The sequence below is a fragment of the Engystomops pustulosus genome, chromosome 7 (assembly GCF_040894005.1).
Source record: "Engystomops pustulosus chromosome 7, aEngPut4.maternal, whole genome shotgun sequence".
Classification (NCBI taxonomy): domain Eukaryota; kingdom Metazoa; phylum Chordata; class Amphibia; order Anura; family Leptodactylidae; genus Engystomops; species Engystomops pustulosus.
In genome coordinates, this window is record NC_092417.1 from 146,101,061 (window position 1) to 146,124,948 (window position 23,888).

Here is a 23,888-nt window from a genome sequence, read left to right on the forward strand (position 1 = left end):
TGACTTCTCCTAACATGAAAGCTGAAGCCAGCACTGCAGTTTCTAGCAGCCACTCAGATTTGCCATGCTTCCTCAGCCAAGAGATGCTTCTCACAGCAACCCCTCTACACCCCCTCCTCCTCAGACCTGACTGAAACTTGAGAAGTGGAGGGTGGCGCTGCAGTAAATTCTTTAGCAAATGAGTGTGAACAGAAGCCTGTGAAGGTGTCAGAGCCCTAGCAGATAAGTTTCTACTGTGTCTTCTTACTACTTGTGGGAAGTGGTCAGGGAGTTGTGAAGCTGCTGCTTGTGTGTTTCACACTGACAACAGCTTATATGTAGTGACTGTAACTTAACTGCTCAGCTCAAAAATATAATATACAAAATAGTATACACACAAACAGACCTGATTGCACAAAAAATCCCTAATCCATGATTCTAGTACAACGTGTCTGTTCCTGATAGCTGTTGTCTTCACTGCTGGTTATGAAGTTCCTTATCTCCCCTTCAAGGTCTTTCCCTATATTCAGAAACCTATTAGTCTGGCCCCCCTGCTCCCTTAAGGTATTATGACTTGGAGGATTGTGGTACAGATTTTCCATCTGTAAAAATTTTCCATATCCCTCTCTTATTAGAGCTACTGTGAGACCACTGTTAAGCAGAAACTTCTAAATTCCAATTCTGATATTCAGCTATCTGTCAGGGAAGGGGGTAAAGAGTTGAATATTTTGCTATGTGGTTAAACTATTTTCCAATTTTGCTACCTTGCAGATGTCCAAATTACAGGAATACAAGTTGAAATATTTTTGCAACAATGTTAAATGATGAAAATATTTTAGACTTGTGGTCAAGAATCTTATACCATTGTTGTAGATACCTACATGACAATTATATTTTCTTCACTAACTCCTTCCACATTGTGGATAGCGACAACGCAGGAATATGTGAGAATTCCTGCCATTCAACAACTGGCAAGGGTAGTAAGACTACTTACTTCAAATAGTTTCCACTTTTGACCTAGGTTCACCACTGCAAATGTGCTGTTTCATTTACAATCAGCAATGTGATCTACATGTACAGGTCCCTCTCACAACTGTCACGTCAACGCAATAACTGTAATTCTACATGCCACCTATCAAGTTATATCCCTTTGAATAGTTCATGCCCAAAAATGGACCTAAATATTTGCCGTTTATTAGGTGTAAAAACTGTTTAAAACCCTGCAGAGCAAAGGCTTTGGGCACAATTTACAAATTAATCTTCTATTTTCTGTTTTCTATCTTCTGTTTTATCAACAAATTGATAAATCTGCCTCCTTATGGTTGTAAAGAAGTTTGTGAGGAACAATGCTACCCAGGACTTCTTTTATTATAATTCTGTATGCCATGATTTCAGCAATATACAGTTATAAAAACCATGCTTATCAGTCTGGGATGCACCAGCTCATAGCCACTTGTCTTTTAATTTGTTCACTCCCTGATTATGATACGAGTCCCACCTGGTCCTGCCCATCCACTCTATATAGAGGAACTTGTATCGTAAGTGCTCTAAGGCTACGTCACGGGAGCACCACAGACCAATTAGCATCATTTTTGTAATCCTATATTGTTGCAGTCGTGGTGTATAGAGTTATAATGAAAGAAGTTCTGAGGAGCATAGTTGTAGTCTACCATCAGTAAAACTAATGGTAGATGTCCTTTAAACAGATGCAAAAATAAAACCTTATTTAAAATCGTAATGGCAAAGAAAGAAAACAAGGTTCTCTCTTTTGTGGCTCTACCGTATAAGCATGATAGAGTCAGCCTGTTTGGCTTTCATTGTCACAAGACCTTTGTCAGTTAATGCACTGAGCTTTAAAGGGAACCTGTCATGAGGTTGGCCATTGTTACTTGATGACAGGTTCCAATAGCCTCTTGCATGCAGATTTTAAAAAGTTTATTCACATTACCTGCCTCTCTGCTAGCAGTATCCACCGAGTCACAGGGATAAGAGGGACTTCAAAGGATGTATCCTTCCCTCCTACAAGCACTGGAATTGCTCGCAGCAGTGATGTGACGTAAGAAGGAGGCAGTGATCAGGGTAGAGGGAGGAGGATGTACGAAGAGGGAAGGAGGCATACATGAAATGGGAACTATGGCCATTGGAGCTGCTTACCTTGTGGCTCACTTAATGTTGTTGGCAGGAAGCCAAGTAATGTGAATGAACTTTTAAAAAGCATTGGCTGTAGTAAGAATATCAACGTGCAAGAGGCAATTGGAATCTGCCATTATTGAAAAATGACCATCCAGGTTCCCTTTAGCCTTTTGTATTTCTTATATTTATAGAATATTTTTTTCCCCTACAGAATGTAAAACAGAAAGTTTACAGAGAAAAAAGGTACAATTTTTAAAATGTTTATTTAGAATAAATTTTAAATATATTTGTGATTATGGGCTGTGAAATGGACAGAGGAAAGTGGGGACACATTTCAGAAATGAATTTGTTAGGGTCTGCAATTAGTTAAAAATGCCTTGACAGCTCTAGTGATATGATGGGGCTTTATACATAAAGATTATTGTTTTATAGAGTTACAGTAAACAGTGTTTTATGATTCAGTTGTTATCAATGGGAATAAAATAAATGGCATTTTCCTTGTCAATATGACATGCCCCTCTATTCTGTGACACCATAAGTGGCATTTCATGATAAAACATGGCCTATAGACAAGGTTTACTTTCATGAGAGGACAGACGACAAGATCACACAACACAGCATTATAACTATTGTCCCTCTCACATGTGTTGGCACTGCTCTTGTGGAAGCCCTGTTCCTCACCCTAGTTGTGAGGCTTCATCACATCTACCTACACCACTTAAACAGAGGCTAGAGTTAAGGATCATACAAGGATTACTGCATAGTACTCAGCTGTATTGGTGGAGGTCCTCTGCTACTTGGTTACTGGTGGAGGTCCTTCCTCCTGGTCACTAAGCATTCACCATGCTCCTGGTCACTAGTAGAGGGCCCCTCCTCTTGGAGATTCCCTCTTCCTGGCCACTAGTGGAGGCCCCTCCTCCGGGTCACTAGTGGAGCCCCCTTCTCTGTGGTCACTGGCGGAAGTCCCCTCCTCTTGGTCACTGGCAGAGGTCTCCTCCTCCTGGTCACTGGTGGAGCCCCCTTCCGCGTGGTCACTGGTAGAAGTCCCCTCCTCCTGGTCACGGTGGAGGTCCCCTTCTCCTGGCCGCTGGCGGAGGTCCCCTCCTCCTGGTCACTGGTGGAGCCCCCATCAGATTCATTAAAGTGGAATTTGGGCCATGATAAATCCACTGTTAGTGTCTTATGTTATGTGGGTAACATAAAAAGTCGCATAAAAAGTCACAAAAAAACATAAAATATTGCGGTAAGGACTGGTGTAAATATGTGCCAAAATTTGCACCTAAACTGAAAGTCGCAAATCATGAATTCAGTCCAATTGTGAAAACTTGTCTATGCAATTAATGCATTTGGTGCAAGCAGGGTCAAAGTGACTTTCACTGTTCCATGTTCATTTGGCGCAATGTAAATTCGCATTTGTACCACAACTGTGCCAAAGTTAATGTTGGTGGATCCCAATAATCTGGCTCATGATTATTTATAGCCCAGAAAAGACCTTAACAATGTCCATTTATTCAGTTCAGTATAATTGCATGATACTGCATTTGTACACATTCCAGGGTTATAATACATTACTTTACAAATACCTGAAAGGTACTTTATTTTTGTTCTTTTTGTTTCATTTTTTTCTTAGCCTGGTGATGTATGGGAGGAGAATTGTCAGAACTGCACCTGCACAAATAATGGTGAAAAAGCATGTGTTGCACTCCCTTGTCCTCCTGTTGTAACAAAACCATGCACTGAGCCCGGATATCGAGCCATAAACATTCAAAATCCAGCAAATCCCTGTTGTTTGGTACATAAATGTGGTATGTATAAAGCTTTTTTAAAACACACCACTACAAAAAAAAAATCCCTCCAAAGTCCTATGCAAATGGATGAAAATAGTCACTTTTTACCATAGATAAGTCACTTTTAGAAGCTAAAAGAGGAGCTTCACATCAGACTCCCTTATAATGGGTCTGTAGTATCCAGAAAACAATATTGTATGAGTTACAGAACTGGTGAAGACATGGTTAGGAATGAGAGATATAGATAAAGATGCATTTCCCAACTATGGGGGATATCTATCAGAAGTGTCTGAGAGCAAAACTGTAACCAATCAGAGCTCAGCTTTCTTTTCATAAACTGGTGTATGAAAATGAAAGATGAGTTCTGATTATTTGCCACAAAGCAACTAAAACTTGCTCTCTGACACTTCTGATAAATCTCCCAGTATGTCATTAAAGGGGTTCTTCTGGAATTTGTATTTTTTAATATACGTCTATTTTAAAAAAATAATAATTACCTCTCTGCTATTCCTGCTCCTACTTCCGTCACTGGCAGCTACTGATTATATAGAGAGGCCGGCGGTGACGTCTACAGCCGTGCTCCTGCTCCTGCATGAGTCTGAGTGCAGTAGCAGGAGCCCGGCTGTAGAAGCAATGTACTGTGTGCGGTTAGTTTCCTGCTATAAAGTACAAGGATTAGCTGATATGTGGCTCACATTCTATTTTCTCAATATGCTATTTTTTTTAAAATAATACTTTGATATCTTTTCAGTTTGCGATATAAGTACCTGTCCACCAGTAACAAGCACATGTGCTAAAGGGTTAAAGCCTGTAATCTCATTGGACGGTTGCTGTGCGAAGGTGTCATGCGGTAGGTTATGTAAAAACACTGTATTCTGTGTGATTATGGAGTCTTGATTTTCTACAGAGATTCTTAGAAAAAATGACTGTTCATCACTTACATGGCATAAAGGTCAGAAGGTTTTTTTTTAGGCCTGCAGACAAGTGCGTTGTGCGTATATATTTGCTAAACTAGATCATTATGAATATTGGATCAGAGAACATTTCCTACAGTACAGATAAGCCCCTCAACCCTAAGCTGTTTTGAGCTTGTGTTTTTTGTGGGACATATCGTTTTAATTGTTCTTTTATTGCTTTTCTGTTTTTTATTTGAGTCAGCATAACAAAAGTTAACAATTTGTTTATTCTTTTTTTTAACGTTAACCACAGAGGCGAAATATTGAGCTACACATATTTATTTTTAAGTTTCTGATATTGAATCTTCCAATATTTTAACTAGGAAAGGTGCATTTCTTTTTGCACACTTGTTTAGAGCCATTTCAACAATATCCACTTAAAGGACATCTACCACCAGGATGAAGGATTGTAAACCAAGCACACTGACATACTGGTGTGTGCACCCCCTCTGGCAGGATCTGCTCTTCTTTTAGCTTCTCATGCCCTGTTTTTTAGATGAAACAGGATTTGTAAATTATGCAAATGAGCCTTTGAGACTCCACTTTCCAAGGGTGTTAATGGAGCCTGAAGCCCCTCAGGGCCATTTGCATAATTTTAAGACCTTTTGGGGGGAATAGGAAGCTTAAACAAAAGTAAATCCTGCCAGAGGGGGCACCCCAGTATGTGAGTGTGCTTGGTTTACAATCCTTCATCCTGGTGGTAGATGTCCTTTAAAAGCTTTTTTCAGATAACTGTGTTTGACTGTGAAACAAAGGGGTGGGGAGTTATCAGGAGTTATTAGGCCTGTGAACAATCATGACTCAACGTTTACAGGTTGTGGTGCAATTGTATGCCAGATGGGACCTGGTGCACAATTGTACGCCATCACAGCCAGGCGTTGATATATAAGGAGGTCAGTGCTATCTAATGTATATGGTACATGGCAAAGGCATATGATAAATGACCACGAATGACTGTATGTTGGCTGAATTTCATGGTCCAAAAACTACCACGGAAACAGATTCCAAACATCAGAATTATCTGATTAGTTCTGTGTGTAAAGTATAGTGTTAGTTGTAATTCCGGATCTCACAATTTGTAAGAATTAAGAATATTCTCCTAAAAGAATCTAAGAATCAAAAATTTGATTTAGATTAACTTTTCAATATAGACCTGGACAGTTCATCTCTAATTACATGTTACTGGTACCATAGTGTACTGTATGGTATTATTGGAGTCCTTTGGTCAGTCCTGACATACTCTATCCCATGTTATATTCTCGCTCCGCACCTGGGTTTGCCGTTTCTTAGAATCTGACACCTTGAGGCGCAATGTCAATCTGAGTCCTTTGCAGGATTTGTCTACATCCAGACTTTTACATATTGTTGGTCTGCAGACAACATGTGCATCCAATTGTCCTAAACTTCTATGTCTTTACTGAAGAGCTGCATATAAGAAACAGCAACATTTTTGCACAAAAACAGATATAATGTGGATTGCGCAGACATTCTGATAAACTGCTCCGGTTCTGTCACCCTGGACTGATTTGACTTATCATATTAAAAGAAATAGTGATATTATGAAGTAGGTTGCATCAGAAGAATGACATGAGCCACTGCTCTAGCTAGGAAAGGTTTTGACTGGCCTTTTGTACTAAAAAGATTTGGAATTGTTAGTGACAAGGCAATACAGGTAGAAAGTGGTTTTGTATTGACAACAGTCTTACCTAAAAATTATTTTTGTGTAGTTCCCGAAATCACAACAACCACAAAAGCAGGCAAGCTGCCCACCACAAGTCCAGGTAAGTCATTATCTTGGATTCTTTTATCACATATGTATAAAACTCTACATCCCTTCCACATGAAAGTGATGGAAGGAGTATTTTTGTATGTAAAATTTGCAGCATCTCAACGTTCTAGAATGAGACGGTAATGTTGTTATCACTGTGTGTCAGTGGTGGGACTGGTAACCATGGGGCCCCATTGCAAAATTTTGAATGGAGCTCTCAATATAACATATCATTGTGTCGGGATAACACACAGAGTGATGTCACAATATTGTCATAATGCATGCAGTCATGTCACTGAAGAAGGACAATGCACACAACGATGTCATAGTACAGAGATAAATACAACGGAGATATCTGACTACAGCAATTATACTATTAATCACACAGATGTCACTCCACAGGTAATGTGGAGTGCACACAGCTCGTTTGTAAAATGTGTTAGCAATAATTAAAATATACCTTCCACTATCATTATTAACTGCTCTCTATAAGCTAAAATGGGCCCCCTTTATTGAGGGACCCCATCACTGCTGCTGCTATGTTAACTACCATGGTAGTAAAACCCTTGTGGATTTAGTATCATTGTCTTTGCTACAAAAGTGATAAAGTTTTTTCTTTCATAAACATGTTAGTCACAAGGCATATTAAAGGGGTTGGCCACTTTACCTCATGTTTTTTGTAATGTGTGTATAAGTGTGTGTAAAAATCTATTAATAGTTTTGCACTGCTTTCTTGATACCTAATATCCTGCCCCCCACACATTACAATAAACATGAGATAAAGTGGCCAACCCCTTTAACTCTTGAATATAGATCTATGTCTCTTTGTCTCTTACTACTTGTGAAAACAAGGTTTGGACCTACTGTATGATGGGAATCTTTAAACCTGCTAATTAAATTAGTGAACATTACAGGCATTTTAGGGACACAAGTAGTAGATTTGGTGTGATGAGTTATTACCATTTACAGAGCTGTTTCTAGGTAATAATCCCAGGGGGAAGCTTAATAAAGTACAGGACCTGAGCCAGGGTTCACTAAATACATATATATTATCCAAAAAGATGTTACATACTGTATATAAAGCCACATCATTTACATAATTTACATTCAAATTGGCCTCCTGGAGTGAATTGATGTTATTTCTATAGCTACCCACAAAAAAGTAAATCATTTTTCATCAGTAGGGCATAGCCACCGCAAAATAGTATCACAGAAAAATAAATCTAATCTCACAAAAAATAAGCCCTCACTTGACAACATTAACGGTGGCATAGAAGGAAATGTGATGGCAGACCCTGACATACAATTACTCGATGACACGATGATGTAAGCATGCACGTCTCAAGGCGGAACTGCGCTAGAAGGCTGGCGTCCCACTGACCTAGAACTACAGTCTAGGCCCGGTGTTATAGACATTTCTGACCCGGCGGGGAGGCCTTGGTCAGATCCTAGTAAAGAATGGAGGCTCTGGGAACCTGAAATCGCCTGTCAGGAGGAGCAGCCCCCTTAATTGCCTTGTGATCCCATGGACCGGAGTTCGGGAGAAGTGCTGGAGCTGGACCAATCGGGTGGACAGAGTGGCAACCTTGAGGCTGGGGAGTCCCCTGCTCAGACTGCGCGATGGATAAGGCGAATCAGTGGTTGGTGAGATCCCAAATGTGATGGCAGACCCTGGCATAGAATGCAGCCACCTCTGCTGGAGAGATTGCACAAAGAAACAAAACATCTAATTGAAAATTAGTTTAATGAAGATTAATGAATGCCAAAATGAGAATACCCCTTTAAGTTCTCAACACTACTAACTTTTCTAACCATTCTACTAACTTTTGATTTGGAGCTGGATTTCTGGTGTATATACCACTAATCAGGACTAACTTGTTTAGAAACTTGTGGGCTAAGATATGGAGGACTAATTTAACCTTGTTTATATTTTTAGACAATATTTATATTTGGTGTGTTATATAGCTTCATATTGATGTAAAGTGACTTTTACAAGCGATTACAGTAGGAACATTACAGAAACATAGAACCAAAAAGGATACAGGTTCCAGTAAGACCTCCTTGATGGGTCGCCAAAAGAAACAATTCACAGTACCCCGCTTGACCAGATATTTTGTGTCCAAACAGGGGGAACCTGAAAAGGGGGAAAAAAACAGGTGATAATGTGCAAATTAGTTCCATATCTAAAGATCTAGATTATTCGTTACTTCAGGGGCCTATGAAGATAATTCTTTTACTGTTTTCCCAGACAAACTTATGCTCATCTCTAGTATGATGCAGACAATGGGGCATATCTACAATGGCCTCTGTGGCGTTGAAGGGGCGTGAGGGGGAAGGGCGTGGCTGACTGAGCGGAGGGCACAGCTGGTTGGGAGTGGGCTGGCGTGGGGCATTACAGTCCCCGCGCCTGCACACTCGCTGCTGGGGACTTTTCACATTTGATAAGTCGCTGGCTGCATTTATTTCCAAGCCACGCAAGGCTGAGGCCTCTTGATGTATCGAGCTGTGGAAATGCAATTATCATACGCACATGCACCATCCAACATTGTCGGAATCTAACTTCCAAAGGATATTAGACAAGTTAGAAAATAACATTACCTTAAAGCTCACATCAGCTACTAACGAAATTAGAGTGCTGATAACGTAGAAGCATTCACAAGTGACCAACACACTAATTGTAACACCATGATTGATCTGACATCCAGTTTGCAAGATCAGCTGAAGAAACAGGCACTAAAAATCTGATTTAGAGGATAGATCAAGGAAGAACAACTTACGCATTAGAGGTGTTCCAGAAACTGTTAAAAATACTGAACTCCCATAATTCATCTGAAATCTGTTTTCAGCAAAACTTCCTGACAGATTTAACAATCGACAGGGCCCATAGGCTCACCAAACTAAAATCTCTTCCGGAATCCATTCCATGAGACGTTCTAGTAAGAGTCCCTTTTTTCACAAAAAAAGAAGAAAATGAGACAAAAATGACAAAAAAAAACAAATGAGACAAAAATGCTCACTATCAGCAAAATATAATGATATTAAGATTTTTCATGATCTCTCCAAAAGGGGCTACCCATTCAAATTGACTTTTAGAAAAGATGACTCTCTATTTTCATATGCCTCAATCAGCGAACTTGGGAAAATGGGATTGTCCAACAACAGAAGTAGTCAGAAACTCGCCCAAAAGCAAAGTCCCAAATAAACTTACAGTAGATTGGAAAAAGGTATAGACATGCTATTACTAGATGAATTGCATTTCTTTCTGTCCCTGCTTAGCAGCCGCTTAGATTGTGTACTCAACAAATAATTTAACACCATAAAAAGAGTTATATATAAAAATAAACATGAATTTACCCCCTCGGTCCTCCCGGTGTCCGCCGAAGCAGTCTCTCCGTGCTTTGGACTTGTAGCTTCTGGTTGCTTGGACAGGCCCCCCGATACCATTCCCAGTAGTTTCTGTTGATTCAGGGAGTTACTCTGACCACCATATTAGGGGTCAAAAATTCATTTTTTCCCTGCTGGGGCCAATTGTCTTGAGCCTTATCACTAAGTGATCACATTGCTAAGAAAATTCAAGTCAACCCTAAAAAAACAAGCCCTCAAACAGGTTTGATTATCGAACGTTTAAGCTGCGGCTTTTTGAAAGGTGAGGCTAAAAAAATGCTTAAATATTTTTAAGATTCATTAACAGTGTTCTAAGGGGTTAATGCGCTTTGTTTTTTCTTGTGTTTCATTCTGCAACTCCAGGTTGTAAGCCTCGGTGTAAATGGTCACAGTGGTTTGATGTCAGTGTTCCTTCAAATAAACCCGACGAAGGAGAGTTTGAGACCTATTTCAACATTATTAAATCTGGATTAGAAGTGTGTCCGAAGAATATGGGGCCAGAGAACATTACCTGTAGACCAACCTCAGATAATTTGTCACTAGAACAGTTCAGGCAGAACGTGACCTGTGATCTTGCCACAGGACTCATCTGTAAGAATGAGAATCAAATAAATCAACTGTGCTACAACTATGAGATCAGCGTATATTGCTGTAGTCCTTTACCTTATGAATGCTACTCTACAACCTCTGAAACTATTACAAGCACAACTACACCACCAACAACCACAACTACTACTACTCCTACCAGTACATCAGCTACAGTAGTGGACAGATCTACAAGTAAGAAACAAAGAACTTTTAATCAATGTGATTATTAGGCGTGCACTGTCTATTTAGTTTACAGCACAGGGCTGCATTTATCAAGTGTAATAGATATATTCACATTCCATTAACGCCACGGCTGTTCCATTAGAGATAATGCCCTGGCTTTTAGTGGCTGACTAAGAGACTCCAATCTGTGAGTATTTGTGGAGATTAATGCTACACAGAAGAAACTCCATCTGATTTTGCACTAGAAAGTATAATGTATCTGCGCCAATTTTGTGTCGAGGCTGCACTGTGTCCAACAAGACTAAAAAGTGTGCACTAAAAGGGGCTGTTACTGCTTAGTCAGACCATGCGCCACAATTCTGTCTAATGTGCACCACAATTCTCCAGTATGAAGAAAGTGCACCAAAAAAATGCTACATTCTGCTGGAGCAGTGCAGGGGGCGCCAGATTCATAGAAACCATGCAACACATTTCATTAATCTATCGCACTCTGCACACTCTGCATTATTTTTGTGGACAGGATGAATCTAGACAGGATCTAATCTAAGGTCAATAAAATAAATGTGTACAAGGCTCCTGGACCAGATGAGTTAAGCCCAGTTCTGTTATTGCTGTGCCGCTGTCTAAAATCTTCAGAGATTCCCTAAAGACTGGTACGGTGCCAAGTGACTGGCACAAGGCAAATGTGGTGCCAATATTTTAAAAAGGCTCTAGAACTTTGCCAGCCAATTACAGGCCTGTAAGCTTAACTGCAATTGTGGGGAACATTTTCGAGGACTACTTAAAGACTACATACAGGAGTATGTGACAACAAATAGTATAATAAGTAACAGCCAGTATTGGTTTACTAAGGATAAAAGTCGTCGGGATGGAGGAGCTGCTGTGGATATTGTGTTCTTGGACTTTGCAAGGGCATTTGACACTGTCCCTCATAGACGCCTGATGGTTAAAATAAGGTCTTTTGGTTTTGGGGCTAATAATCCACATGCAACATATGTCCTTGCAGGAGTAAATCTGATAGAGTTGAGAAGGCCCTGGGTTGACTAGTAGATCAAAAGTTAAATATTAGTTTGCAATGTCAATCGGCTGCCTCTAAAGCCAGCAAGATCTTGTCATGTTTCAAAAGTGGTATGGACTCTCGGCATAGGGATGTAATATTACCACTGTACAAGGCATTGGTTCGGCCTGTAAGTTGCTCATCGTTATTATTTCCACATGAATCCCTTCCACAGCATGGAAAGCTCTGCTGTCGGAGCCAAGAGCACAACTCCAAGAAAGTACCTTCCAACTCAAAGCTATCAGGTATGATTAAACTTTATTGTAACATCAAACAAAACATCCAAAGTTACAAACACTTAAAATGTCCAAGTGTTTCTGGCTATTCACAGCCCTTACTCATGACTGATTTGTGTGCGATCCGAATCTTTTTTAAGTTACTTTCGCCCAAAGTAATGATCGTACACTCCTCTACATCATGTGAAACCTTGTTTTCCTGATTGTGTATACCGCACAACCAAGAATTTCTGCAACATTGTTATAATAATCTTATATCATGTCACAGGTTTTATACATGTCACCTACATATGTAATTAAAATAAAAAAAAACATGAACCTATATTTATCTATATGGAGATGTATGGTGAGCCGCTTCCCCAGGTCTAAATTCCTCTTGTGATCCTGTGTTATCTCTTATCACATGACATCCTTCTTCTAAGTTGAAATCTTCTAACACTGAGATAGAGCTTTCTAGTTGTACCAAGAAGAAGCGGATTGCCATCTCCCATACATGAATAAAAAGAGAAGAGTAAAAGGATAAATCAATAAATATAATTAACTTTTAAAAACAATGTTACATGTTCTTAATATTTTAAAACAAGGGGTAATATTGATTATTAATTTACCGATAATTCATTAAAGCACTTGATCTAAAAAGAAAAGGAAAAAGAAGAACAACAAAAGGAATGGACCATTCCTACATAAATTGCACATGAAATTATGTAATACCTTGAACAATACATGTTAATTTTTTTGTATCAATTGCTTATTAGTGTAGTTAAAATATTTTTTATAATTTAAGCCATGGGGAAATCTAGTTTCTAATTTAAACACCCAATATGCCTCACGATCCCTGAGAAGAACAGACATATCTCCTCCCCTCTCTGGTTTCTTGTTTTTTTCAATATAGAAGGTTTTAAGATGGCTAATATCCTTATTATGTGTTAGTAGAAGGTGTTTGGAGGCTCCTGATAGGCTTCTGCCCTCAGGCGTATTAATAGCTTGTAGATGTTCTAAAAAACTGACCCTGTAGCGTCTTGTCATCTGGTCGACGTACATAAAATAACAGACTGTGCTTTTAATTGCAATTAAGTAAATCCATAAAAAGGCATGTTTTGCAATTATATGATCCAGATTTATGAAACCCCTTACACGATTACCAGTTACCCATGGGTTTTAGTTTTAAAAGTGAGGGTGCTAGTATGTTCCCTAGAGTGCATCCCTTCAATGGGACTACTCTACAACCATTATCTATGGTGTCTTCTTTCAGTAATGGTAAATGTTTCAGTACTCTTTGTTTTATTTTAGAAAATTGGGGACAGTAGTTTGTAACTAAAGTTGGTACCCCTGACAGTTTCTTGTTTTTAAATAGTTACTGTATATGATCCTCATAAATGTGGATCAGATAAGTAAAAAAAGTGCTCTTATGTCATGAAAACTTTTTTTTTCTTCTGATCGTCGAAATGAGAGAAAATATGACATTATGGATTTCATTAATTGCAATTTGTATAATTTCATATATGTCATTAACTGTACCCTGGAAAGTATCACGATGCTCGATACTGACACGATACTTTCGAGAGAAAAAAAGTATTATCTGAATGTATAGGGTCACATGGGGTGTTTACATTGCATTTAGAAATGCAATGTAAACATCTGGGGGCAGGGTTCAACCTGAATGCATATGCATTGCTATTGAAACACATGCGATCAGTAACTGTCAACCACAGTGTTGCAAGCAGAGCTTTAGTGTATATTTATTGTAAAGTCTGTCCTGATATTGTTAATATATGATAGTATACTAAATAGTTTTTGGATGTCAGTTTGATATCCTTTTTTTGCGGATGGCAAACAGACCCCTTGTTTCGTATGGGTCTGTTCACATGTCCATTTTTTTCTCGGATGTGTAGACAATGAGGAAAAAAATTGCAGCATTTTGTCTCGCATGTGGACCATGTACATCCATAGAAAAAAACATATGGATGTCATGCAAATGCCGTAAATTTTTTTGCAGATCTATTGACTTCTATGTCAATAGATCCGCAAATAAATTTACGGCAGTTGCATGACATCCGTATGTATTGTTGGAGGTATAACATAATTTCATGTTCAATTTGGGAAGTAATGGTCCATTCCTTTTGTTGTTCTTCTTTTTCCTTTTGATTTTAGATCAAGCGCTCTAATGTATTATCGGTAGAAACATATTTAATATTACCCCTTGTTTTTAAATAATAAGAAACATGTAACATTGTTTTTAAAAGTTAATTTTATTTATTGAGTTATCCTTTTACTCTTCTCTTTTTATTCATGTATGGGAGATGGCGATCCGCTTCTCCTTGGTACAACTAGAAAGCTCTATCTCAGTGTAAGAAGATTTCAACTTAGAAGAAGAAAGTCATGTGATAAGATATAACACAGGATCACAAGAGGAATTTGGGCTCGCCGTACATCTCCATCTCCATTTTAATTACATATGTATGGGACATGGATAAAACCTGTGACATGATATTAGATTATTGTAACAATGTTGCAGAATTTCTTGGTTGTCCGGTACAAACAATCAGGCAAACATGGTTTCACGTGGGCCAATGTAATTCAAAATAGATCCTGACCTCACACAAATCAGTCATGAGTAAGTGGTGTGGATGCTACAATAAAGTTTAATGATACATGACATCTCTGAGCTGGAAGATACTTTCTTGGATTGGTTCGGCCACAATAGGAGTATGCACTAGGAGTATGGGCACTGGTCCATAAAAAGGAGGCCCTAGACCTAGAGAGGGTTAAACAAAAAGTCACAAAACTGATAAGGCTTATGGAGAGTCTCAGTTTGGAGGAAAGATTAAAACAACAAGATTTATTTAGTCTGGAAAAAAGAGGGGACATAACTAAGAGGGGACATAATTTAGATTGATATATGAATAGTCCATACAAAATATGATGGAAACTAGTTCCAGGTTAAACCAAATCAAAAGACAAGGGGGCACTATATGCCTCTGGAGAAAACAAGGTTTAATTACCAGAGGCGACAGAGCTGCTTTACTATGAGAATTGTCATTCTGTGGAATAGCCTGCCTCAGGCGCTTGTCACAGTAGGGACAGCAGAGAGCTTCAAGAAGGGTCTAGATGCCTTTTTACATCTAAATAACATTGATGGTTGTCAGGATCAGTGGATCCTCTGGACCACCATGGGAGATGGAACTAGCCAACACCTGGGACCGGAATCCAAGTGGCACCTGGTTTTCACCAGAGCCCGCCGCAAAGCGGGTTGGACTTGCTGCGGCAGGATACCACCAGGTCGTTCCCAGGCGCGACCAGCCCGCGGTGGCAGCCGAGGTCGAGGTTCCTTAGCAGAAGACAGTCTCGTAATGAGGTCCAGGCTCGGGGTCAGGGCAGGAGGCAGAGATGCGAGGCTAAGTCCAAATCCGGGGTCAGCAACGGGAGGTCCAGGCAGGTGGGAACGGGAACACAGGCACACGGAACACAGCAACACGGAGGAACTCGGGTAACACGGCTACACAGGACTTGGGGGCGGAGACACACAGGAACGCAGGAATACACAGGAACGCAGGAATACACAGGAACGCAGGAATAATCACCAGGAAGCTTTCTCTTAGGCTGTGAGGCACAAAGATCCGGCAGGGGACGCAGGAAGAGGCAGGTTTCTTAAAGGTGAGGTGTTCAGCCAGGGCACCAATTAGCGGTGCGCTGGCCCTTGGAGGTGGGAACACGAGCGCACGGCAGTCCGGGGAAGAGCAAGAGCCGGGAGAGGTGAGTGAGGAGACCGGGCTGCAGCGGGGGCACACAGAGGAGCACGAATGCGCCCACGAACCGAGACAGGGATCGTGGGAGCACTCGTGACAATGGTTATGTTATGTAGAATTGTTTCCCCTAAATCCCTTCTTTATCCAATCACTTCCATTCCTAGGATTAACTTGATGGACATTTGTCTTTTTTTAACCATATAAACTATGTAATTTGTATCGGCTGAAAAAAAAATGGGGGCGGGGAAATTCCTTGCTGTCCGGAAAAGAGTTTCCATGGTGTCAACATGAAAAGAGAAGCCCATAGGGAGAATGCTGGTATATCAGTCTGCAGCTGTTATGGTAATAGCTATTGGGGATGAATAGTCAATGCACCCAATTAATTACTGCTGCTGCTATCCATCATTTGAGAGTCAATACACCCTGTTCATTACTGCTGCTAACCATCATTTGAGGGTCAATACACCCTGTTCACTACTGTTGCATGTATGTATCAACTTCCTGTTTTGGTTTTGGGATCCAATCCCCTTTTTGTAGGTTACAAAACACCACTAAACTGTGCTTAAGTACATTCTTAAAAGATATCACTAGTCTGTTGAGTTTCTGAGGTCACTATCCCCATATTTGAACTTACAGCATCACTGTTTTGCTGAAAATGTGTTATAACATTTTACATTTTGGGGGTGGAAATACACTTCTGGCCTTTGTGTAACAGCAGTAAGGAAAGGAGGTTTAGTACTGTCCTGATGGCATCACTAGGTGTCATTTGATGAATAAAACCTTAAAAAAGCAAGCCCACGAACATCTACAGTATGATCTATTTTCTCCACAAAAACAGTTCATCCTTGTTCAAACAATGATATGATGCATTATTGATGTATTGTAATGCATTAGAACTGTTAGCTTCCAGCAGGGACTAATAGGAATCTCCAGCAGGCGGGTCCAGGAACTTAAATCAGCGCTGCTCATGGGAGGACTGGTAATATTGAGGATGAGTTGGAAAGCCATTAATACAGATAAGAACAGCACTTTCATCACACAGGCTCTTCTTCTGATCCTGTATCCTGTGTTCAGTAATTGCATTTCCCACTCTGGAAATCTGTATTTAAGTCTTTATAAAAATGCAATACAATGAGATGCTCATTAATACTATGCTTGGATTTCCTATGGATTTATATGCAGATTTTCTGAATAAGAGCCCAGACACTGTTCAGTTAGTCTCATTGTCAGATGTGGATTATAATATATGTCGATTGGGCGGTAACCCGGGGCCCAAGCCTTCTAAGGGGCCGATGACCACCCAACCAAATTTTTACTGAGAAGGACCTTTGCTGCTGAAATTTTTGTTAATCTGTTCTTGCCTTTAATACATCTGTATTTAGGAGCCATTTTAGGACCTTTGTGGGCCCCGAATGACATGTCTCATTTATTATTTGGGTTGGTATGATCAATGAGATACTAAGAATACTATAATACTTTACCTTAGGTTGTCTGATCCTACCATATACTGCCATAATACAGTATAGCACTATATGGAGATTTTACTGATCACATACTACTACAGAATGTGCCAGTGGCACATTGTAACAAATGATCACAAACTGTACAACCCTCGGGTCTTACAAAGACCTGAGGCTGTCATAGCAACAGATCGTTTCTACCTGATGATGTCATGATGACGTCACTTGCCGCCGGCGATCAAAGGGTTAACACCTACGATCAACATCCAAACATTTGTATGGAGACATCTCTGCCTGTGAGCCCTCTCCATACACGACGTGTGACATTGTAGAATAACCCCAGTAAGGGGTTTAATAAGGAAGAAAAGGTAAAAGAGATAAAAGAAGGATACATAGAGATATTTCTTTAATAAACTATATTACAAAGTTTCCTTTTATCACCTACACTGTTCATTTATAAAATGTAGTCAAATGTTTAGTTAAACTTTAACCTTAAATGATAAAAGTCATTCTATAACTCAGTGGGAGAGATTTATCAATGACTTTTTGGCATAAAAAAAAAGACAACAAAAATTGCAAGGGCCTTTTTCCCGATACTCTGATATAGTGGCTTATACATAGAACCACTGCAAATGGAACACTGTGCATAGCCAGAATTATGACTTGTAATTTTTTAATTCAAAAAAAAAGTCACAAGGTCACTTCACTCCTGGTGTATGTGTTGTTGCAATTATTTTACTCTACTTCCGGTTATTTAAAAAAAAAAATCCCGGAGAGATTTATTAATGGGCCTACACCACTTTAACAAATCTGAAAAGCAACAGAGTTCCAAAGGCAGTCATAGAACTATTGTAAGGAGTGATATGTTTAATTCAGTTTTTTCCCTTAAATCCGCTAGGAAGGTCACTAACAAACATAATATTTTTTACTGTCAGCTTACTTCATCCTGCTATGGTAAAATTTACTCTTCGAGCTTGGGGGTTTTAAAGGTTTTGTATAGGGTGGCACACATCGGTACACTATAGGGTGAAAGATCAAACAGACCAGTGTCTCCACCACCATAATAAAATGGTAACTAGCACTAATAGGATTGATTTGCAAGGGTCTGTGCTTTTAGTGCAATTGTATCCACCTAGAAACGTTATAGTTGAAAATTTGTCAGGAACCACTCAGACATCCTAATAAGCTGCCCACATTCAGTGACTCTGGGGTGATGTGACTTTCCACACTATAAAGAGAAAATACCTATACGAGCATCAGTGTTGGATCAGAAATACATTTCCTATAGAACAGATAAGTTACTGGCCCAGCTGGGAAAAAAACATATCTAATGTTTTAATTTTACTTATTTCTTACGAAAAAGGAAAGTGTTAGTGACAAGTACATGTATAACATCTGTTTGTTTAGTCCAATATTCTTATCTGAATGTTATTTTTCTGTAGGGCTCAAAACCATAATGACCTCACTGGGCGGCACTTCAACTTCAGGTAAGTAATTATGACAGATTTATCAACTTGTTTTACAACTCATATCTACGGATTCAAATGTATGGATTTTTTTGCAATAAATCTCACTTTAAGGTTTTTGGTCACAACAATGACTTGTAACAAGTTTTACTGTGGTCTATACATGACACAGTGGTGTGGACAAGGAATATTACGGCGCATAACCAAAGTTTAAGGGAAATTTACCTAATAAACTCCAACCTGTATGTTGTGAAGAAAATTAATACCTTTAGATCATGTTTCCTTCATGGAAGGAAATCAGCTTTGAAGTGAGATGTAAATTGGTTGATTGTTTTGGATTATTACAGTATGCGCTATCCAATTCTTTAATGTACAATACAGAGCCAGATTAAAACAAAACCATTTAATAAATCTATTTACATGTCATTTGTATTAAAGGAAATCTATCATTTAAAGTAAAAAACATGTACAGATACTCACCTCCGCTCCTCTTCATGATGATCCCAGCGGTATTCTTCTCTAATGTTGACACGCGGGGATCACCTTGGAAAGAAACGTAGCTAATTATGCACGATTTATATTGCTGCGTCCAAAATATCTGATCTATCAAAATATAAAGACTTTTACTACTGCTATGGAAAAAGGACGGTCATAATTTTTTTTTAAAATGGTCAGTCAGTCAGTCCCTGTCACCGCCTGTCTGTATCCACCTTACCTCACGCATAAGTGTCTTCTACTAATTTCCTATAGTAACCAATCATAGCTCAGAGCTCATATTAATGACCTGTTGCAGAATAGCAACCAATCACGGCTCAGCTTCTAACTGCCAAAGCAGCAGCAGACAATGGCTCATGTATATGGTGGGTAATAAGTAAATTTTGGAAAGCATGGGGTTAAAATTTCCTCTCAAAACCTGGTCTGAGTCACAGGAAACAACTGTGCAAAATTTGGTGATCGTAAACGCAACGTTACAGATTTCTTTAGCGGACATACATACGTACATACATACATCCAGCTTATATATATATATATATATATATATATATATATATATATATACATATTTGATACCTCTGTGATGTACTACTCAAAGGGAAGGTGTCATGTAGACTGTATTGTGAAAGACATATAAATAAAGTGGTGCAACTTTTGTTGCCAATTCCTCCACATTTGGAGTTTTTTCTCCACTATATGGCACATATTATTAAATTGTGCTACTAGTAAGTACAATTTAAAAGAAATCAAGCTTAATTGAACAAAATTAAGCATAATCAACCAGTTACACTTACTCATAGATACAGACACTGTGGCTGTGGTAATCTTCTTATATTGGTTATTCATGCCCTCTTTTCTTCTAAAGTCAACTTTAAAAATGATGATAATGAGTCTGAGGGGCTCCTTAGGGTGTTACCAGCATTTACTGTGCTGCAAATAAAGATATTTGTCAGATAGGACAAATTTAACAGTTAGCTAACTGTTTAACATTTTAATGAATTCGTAGTGTGGCCTGTATATTGTGTGTGATTGAGAGCCTATACTGTATTGTAAATTAACCCACCCAAAATAAATACTTTATTAAAAACTAGTTAAAAAGCATTACTCTTATCCCAAAAGGGTTCCTTTCCATGGCTGCAATATTTAAAAAAAAATCAGTTTGTAAACTGATATGCAGCTCACCTGACATGAGTCCAATGAAGCCCTGCATTTTCATGAGTTACTTGCATTGCTCCGCCTCCTAGCTCCCGATTGCCAAGTCTCAGTGTTACAGAACTGCTGCTATTTGGAACATTGAGGCACATTTACTTACCCGGTCCAGTCACGATCCAGTGACGCATTCTCCAACGAGGATTAGGATCTGCCAGGATTCACTAAGATCCTTGCGCCCAATATCCACCAGGTGTCGCTGCTGTGCTGAGGTCCGCTGGAGTTCACCTGCTTCTTCCTGTTGCATGTGAGTGCTTGATCTTGCGACACATATTATTTTCAAAATTCCGCAGTTTTTCCGAATCCGTCGGGTTGTTCGACGGCCACTCCCCTCCGATTTCTGTTGCTTGAAAGCCGGCGGCGATCCGCCAAAATCTGATTGCGTGCACCAAAATCCTGGGCAATTCGGCGCAAATCAGAAATCATTTGGAAACCCGACGAAAGTGCCCGATTCGGACCCCTAGTAAATGAGCCCCATTGTGTTAGAGGTCATCATTGGCCACTTCATGTTTTAATAATAAGCTAATAACACCTAAATAATATTTCACTTGATAATTTAGATCTGTAATTAAATCAGTATGTGCATTTAGTATAAAGATTAGAGATGAGCGAACATGCTCGTCCGAGCTTGATGCTCGTTCGAGCATTAGCGTACTCGAAACTGCTCGTTGCTCGGACGAATACTTCGCCCGCTCGAGAAAATGGCAGCTCCCGCCGTTTTGCTTTTTGGCGGCCAGAAACAGAGCCAATCACAAGCCAGGAGACTCTGCACTCCACCCAGCATGACGTGGTACCCTTACACGTCGATAGCAGTGGTTGGCTGGCCAGATCAGGTGACCCTGGGATAGACTAGCCGCTGCCCGCGCTGCTCGGATCATTCTGTGTCTGGATGCCGCTAGGGAGAGAGCTGCTGCTGGTCAGGGAAAGCGTTAGGGTGTTCTATTAGCTTACTGTTAGGCAGGAGTGATTCTCCAAGAACCCAACAGCCCTTCTTAGGGCTACAATAACGTTCTACTTTTTTTTTTTTTTATTTGCATCTAGTACCATTTTGTGAGGAATTAGCAGGGGGACTTGCTACCGTTGTGTTTAGCTCTTAGTGGCACACATATCCACCTCAAACACCAAAGTGGGAAAATTTAGTAGGGGTTGGATTTCAATTAGGCACAGTCTGCCATTTTTCCTTTTTTATTTTACGTTTATTTTGTTTAATAACTCAGTGTCATCTCATCTGGCATAGTAGTGTGCTTTCATACTTGGCTAGAAAATAGCCATAGGAGAATCCAAACGGCTTACGCCTACAGTAGCGTTATATATTTGATTTCTGGTTGATCTGCTGGTGGCTGTACTTGCTGCAGTGCATCTACTAGCCAATTGTGAGCAATTTGTAGTGAGACTTGCGACCGCTGTGTTTTGCGCTTAGTGACGCACATATCCATTGCAAAGACCGAAGTGGGAAAATTTTGTAGGGGTTGGATTTCAATTAGGCACAGTCTGCCATTTGTCCTTTTTTATTTTACGTTTATTTTGTTTAATAACTCAGCGTCATCTCATCTGGCATAGTAGTGTGCTTTCATACTTGGCTAGAAAATAGCCATAGGAGAATCCAAACGGCTTACGCCTACAGTAGCGTTATATATTTGATTTCTGGTTGATCTGCTGGTGGCTGTACTTGCTGCAGTGCATCTACTAGCCAATTGTCAGCAATTTATAGTGAGACTTGCGACCGCTGTGTTTTGCGCTTAGTGACGCACATATCCATTGCAAAGACCGAAGTGGGAAAATTTAGTAGGGGTTGGATTTCAATTAGGCACAGTCTGCCATTTGTCCTTTTTTATTTTACGTTTATTTTGTTTAATAACTCAGCGTCATCTCATCTGGCATAGTAGTGTGCTTTCATACTTGGCTAGAAAATAGCCATAGGAGAATCCAAACGGCTTACGCCTACAGTAGCGTTATATATTTGATTTCTGGTTGATCTGCTGGTGGCTGTACTTGCTGCAGTGCATCTACTAGCCAATTGTCAGCAATTTGTAGTGAGACTTGCGACCGCTGTGTTTTGCGCTTAGTGACGCACATATCCATTGCAAAGACCGAAGTGGGAAAATTTGGAAGGGGTTGGATTTCAATTAGGCACAGTCTGCCATTTGTCCTTTTTTATTTTACGTTTATTTTGTTTAATAACTCAGCGTCATCTCATCTGGCATAGTAGTGTGCTTTCATACTTGGCTAGAAAATAGCCATAGGAGAATCCAAACGGCTTACGCCTACAGTAGCGTTATATATTTGATTTCTGGTTGATCTGCTGGTGGCTGTACTTGCTGCAGTGCATCTACTAGCCAATTGTCAGCAATTTGTAGTGAGACTTGCGACCGCTGTGTTTTGCGCTTAGTGACGCACATATCCATTGCAAAGACCGAAGTGGGAAAATTTAGTAGGGGTTGGATTTCAATTAGGCACAGTCTGCCATTTGTCCTTTTTTATTTTACGTTTATTTTGTTTAATAACTCAGCGTCATCTCATCTGGCATAGTAGTGTGCTTTCATACTTGGCTAGAAAATAGCCATAGGAGAATCCAAACGGCTTACGCCTACAGTAGCGTTATATATTTGATTTCTGGTTGATCTGCTGGTGGCTGTACTTGCTGCAGTGTATCTACTAACCAATTGTCAGCAATTTGTAGTGAGACTTGCGACCGCTGTGTTTTGCGCTTAGTGACGCACATATCCATTGCAAAGACCGAAGTGGGAAAATTTAGTAGGGGTTGGATTTCAATTAGGCACAGTCTGCCATTTGTCCTTTTTTATTTTACGTTTATTTTGTTTAATAACTCAGCGTCATCTCATCTGGCATAGTAGTGTGCTTTCATACTTGGCTAGAAAATAGCCATAGCAATAGGATAGCATTGTTTGGTTTTAAAAACTCAAAAACACAAAAAAAAAAAAAAACACAAAAAAAAGTTAAAAAAAAATTAAAGCTATAACTCTCATTTTAAAAATGTTTAACCCGAGGGCTAGGGGTAGAGGACGAGGGCGGGGATGTGGGCGTCCAACTACTGCAGGGGTCAGAGGCCGTGGTCCTGGCCGGGGTGAGACACCACCTGCTTATGAGGGAGCAGGGGAACGCCGCAGAGCTACACTTCCTAGGTTCATGTCTGAAGTTACTGTCTGTTGAGGCCAGAACAGTGCGAACAGGTGATGTCGTGGATTGCTGACAATGCTTCGAGCAATTTGTCCACCAGTCAGTCTTCCACGCAGTCCACCCATGTCACCGAAATCGCCACTCCTCCAGCTCCTGCACCTCAGCCTCCTCCCCCCCAATCTGCCCCCTCCCAGGAAAATTTGGCATTTGAACCGGCATACTCTGAGGAACTGTTTTCTGGACCCTTCCCACAGTCACAAACCACTTGTCCGGTTGCTGCTGAGCAATTTTCCGATGCCCAGG

At 39.9% G+C, this 23,888-nt stretch overlaps 1 protein-coding gene across 1 annotated transcript in view; it reads left to right on the top strand.

Annotated features, from left to right (window-relative positions):
* LOC140070235 (uncharacterized) overlaps window positions 1-23,888 on the top strand; it is a 178,631-nt gene that overhangs the window by 25,707 nt on the left and 129,036 nt on the right. Inside the window, exons 6-10 of the mRNA XM_072116590.1 lie at window positions 2,324-2,355; window positions 3,743-3,917; window positions 4,651-4,749; window positions 6,583-6,636; window positions 18,720-18,764. Of these exons, the coding sequence (XP_071972691.1) occupies window positions 2,324-2,355; window positions 3,743-3,917; window positions 4,651-4,749; window positions 6,583-6,636; window positions 18,720-18,764 (405 nt within the window). The remainder of the gene's footprint in view (window positions 1-2,323; window positions 2,356-3,742; window positions 3,918-4,650; window positions 4,750-6,582; window positions 6,637-18,719; window positions 18,765-23,888) is intronic.